Below are 1,711 nucleotides of genomic sequence, written 5' to 3'. Positions count from 1 at the left end.
CTTTTAAGAGGTCGACGTCGGAAGCTGATTTGAACCGGAATGCCACCTTTCGTTTGGAGCTGTCGTTCATGGCACTACCCGCTCACAAGGAAAAAGTTTTCACTGTGTGCAAATCTCACAGTGAATATCCTCCATCAATTTTTCCGGCAATTCCGGATACATAGTCTCACAATGAATTCTCACTAGGAATTCAACTTAGCAGAATTCGTCTAATAGCATTGATCTCACCATGCACTACGTCCTACTAGAGAGTTTGCAGTGTGGTGTAAGTGTAAATATCTAAACCTATATTATTAAGTAGTGAAACTAGAAATCGCGGAATGAATTTCGCGAAATATTTATATGCGCACTACGCCAATAGTCGATACTACCGCCAATATTCAAAACAACTTGAGCCAAACGCGTAGGCATGCTGACCACAAGCATCTTCAAGTAGTAAGTACCTATCATTTTCCACGACACAGGAATTTGACGCTTCCAATCAGACACATTGTCAAATTGTCCGTAAACATGGCAGGCTAGAATACACCAAACGTTCTCAACGTTCAAGTCGGGGCTCTTGCTAGGCCTCTTTATCAGGAATTTTTTTTTATTTAATATAGAAAAGTTTACATACGCTATAGCGTGTTATTGCTGCAATTGTCGACGCAGCTGGTGACAACCGTTACAAGGTCCCGCGCAGTTTGAATTTTCAAGCTGATTTTTGGCGCTCGACATGATGAACTTGCGGCTGGAAGAAGAAGATCGGTTGGAAGAACTCACTCAGATGATGGACGCTTTGGTCGTCGACTTTGAATAGATTTGTACTACTCCAGTAAAAACTTTTAAATACAGATTCCTTGTATTTGAATTTGGTGTACTCTGGAATGTTCGCCTGCAATATTTGGGGACAGAGGTAGTATTACTTTTCAGATTACAATTTGCAGAATGGACACCACGATGACCATCATGGGCTGATGGCTCATCTATCCACCGAAACATCTAATGCGATGTCCAATATGCATGTCTTACCAGGTCCACGATGTCCTGCATCAATTGTTCTCGCTCATTGTACTCTTCCTCTGTGCCTGATGCACGGAGGGAGTTCAGTTTGTCCTCCTTGAATGCGACGATCAAATCGTCGAACCGCTTACGACAGGAAACAGCGTCAAAGTGTCGCCGTGTGTAATGCACATGTTTGCAGCAACCTCTCCCAACGTGTTTTTACAGCTCCATAAGGAGCATCGAACGGCTGAATGTGCATTACCTCTTTTAAGAGGTCGACGTCGGAAGCTGATTTGAACCGGAATGCCACCTTTCGCTTGGAGCTGTCGTTCATGGCACTACCCGCTCTCTGTGTGCAAATCTCACAGTGAATTTCCTCCATCAATTTTTCCGGCAATTCCGGATACATAGTCTCACAATGAATTCTCACTAGGAATTCAACTCAGCAGAATTCGTCTAATAGCATTGATCTCACCATGCACTACGTCCTACTAGAGAGTTTGCAGTGTGGTGTAAGGGGGCCGTCGCTAATTGGTACCCTATAAATGGACTTTGTTGCTATTCGGTCACCAAAGATATTGCTCGTTTCAAAACAGTCACTTCATTTTTAGATACGGATAATACATCGCACTTGTTGCTAAATGGTCACTTGTTCCTGTGCCCCCAATGCAGAAAGTCTACACTTGTCCCCGCTGCAAGTCTACAATGTTGCCGAAGAATGCAGCCC

The 1,711-nt window shown here is 43.7% G+C and overlaps 1 protein-coding gene across 1 annotated transcript; it reads right to left on the bottom strand.

Annotated features, from left to right (window-relative positions):
* Nucleotides 1–908: 908 nt before the first annotated feature.
* On the bottom strand, nucleotides 909–1,318 carry H310_04124 (hypothetical protein; the record flags this gene model as incomplete). Its single annotated transcript, XM_008868312.1, has 3 exons — nucleotides 909–965; nucleotides 1,012–1,128; nucleotides 1,247–1,318. The coding sequence occupies 3 exons, from the start codon at nucleotides 1,316–1,318 to the stop codon at nucleotides 909–911; spliced, it is 246 nt and encodes an 81-aa protein (XP_008866534.1).
* Between the last annotated feature and the right edge of the window lie 393 nt (nucleotides 1,319–1,711).

This window comes from Aphanomyces invadans (assembly GCF_000520115.1).
Source record: "Aphanomyces invadans strain NJM9701 unplaced genomic scaffold supercont1.6, whole genome shotgun sequence".
In the NCBI taxonomy this organism is placed as follows: Eukaryota; Oomycota; class Saprolegniomycetes; order Saprolegniales; family Verrucalvaceae; genus Aphanomyces; species Aphanomyces invadans.
Note: the sequence above shows the minus strand (reverse complement) of the source record. Positions and strands in the feature narration are given on the sequence as shown.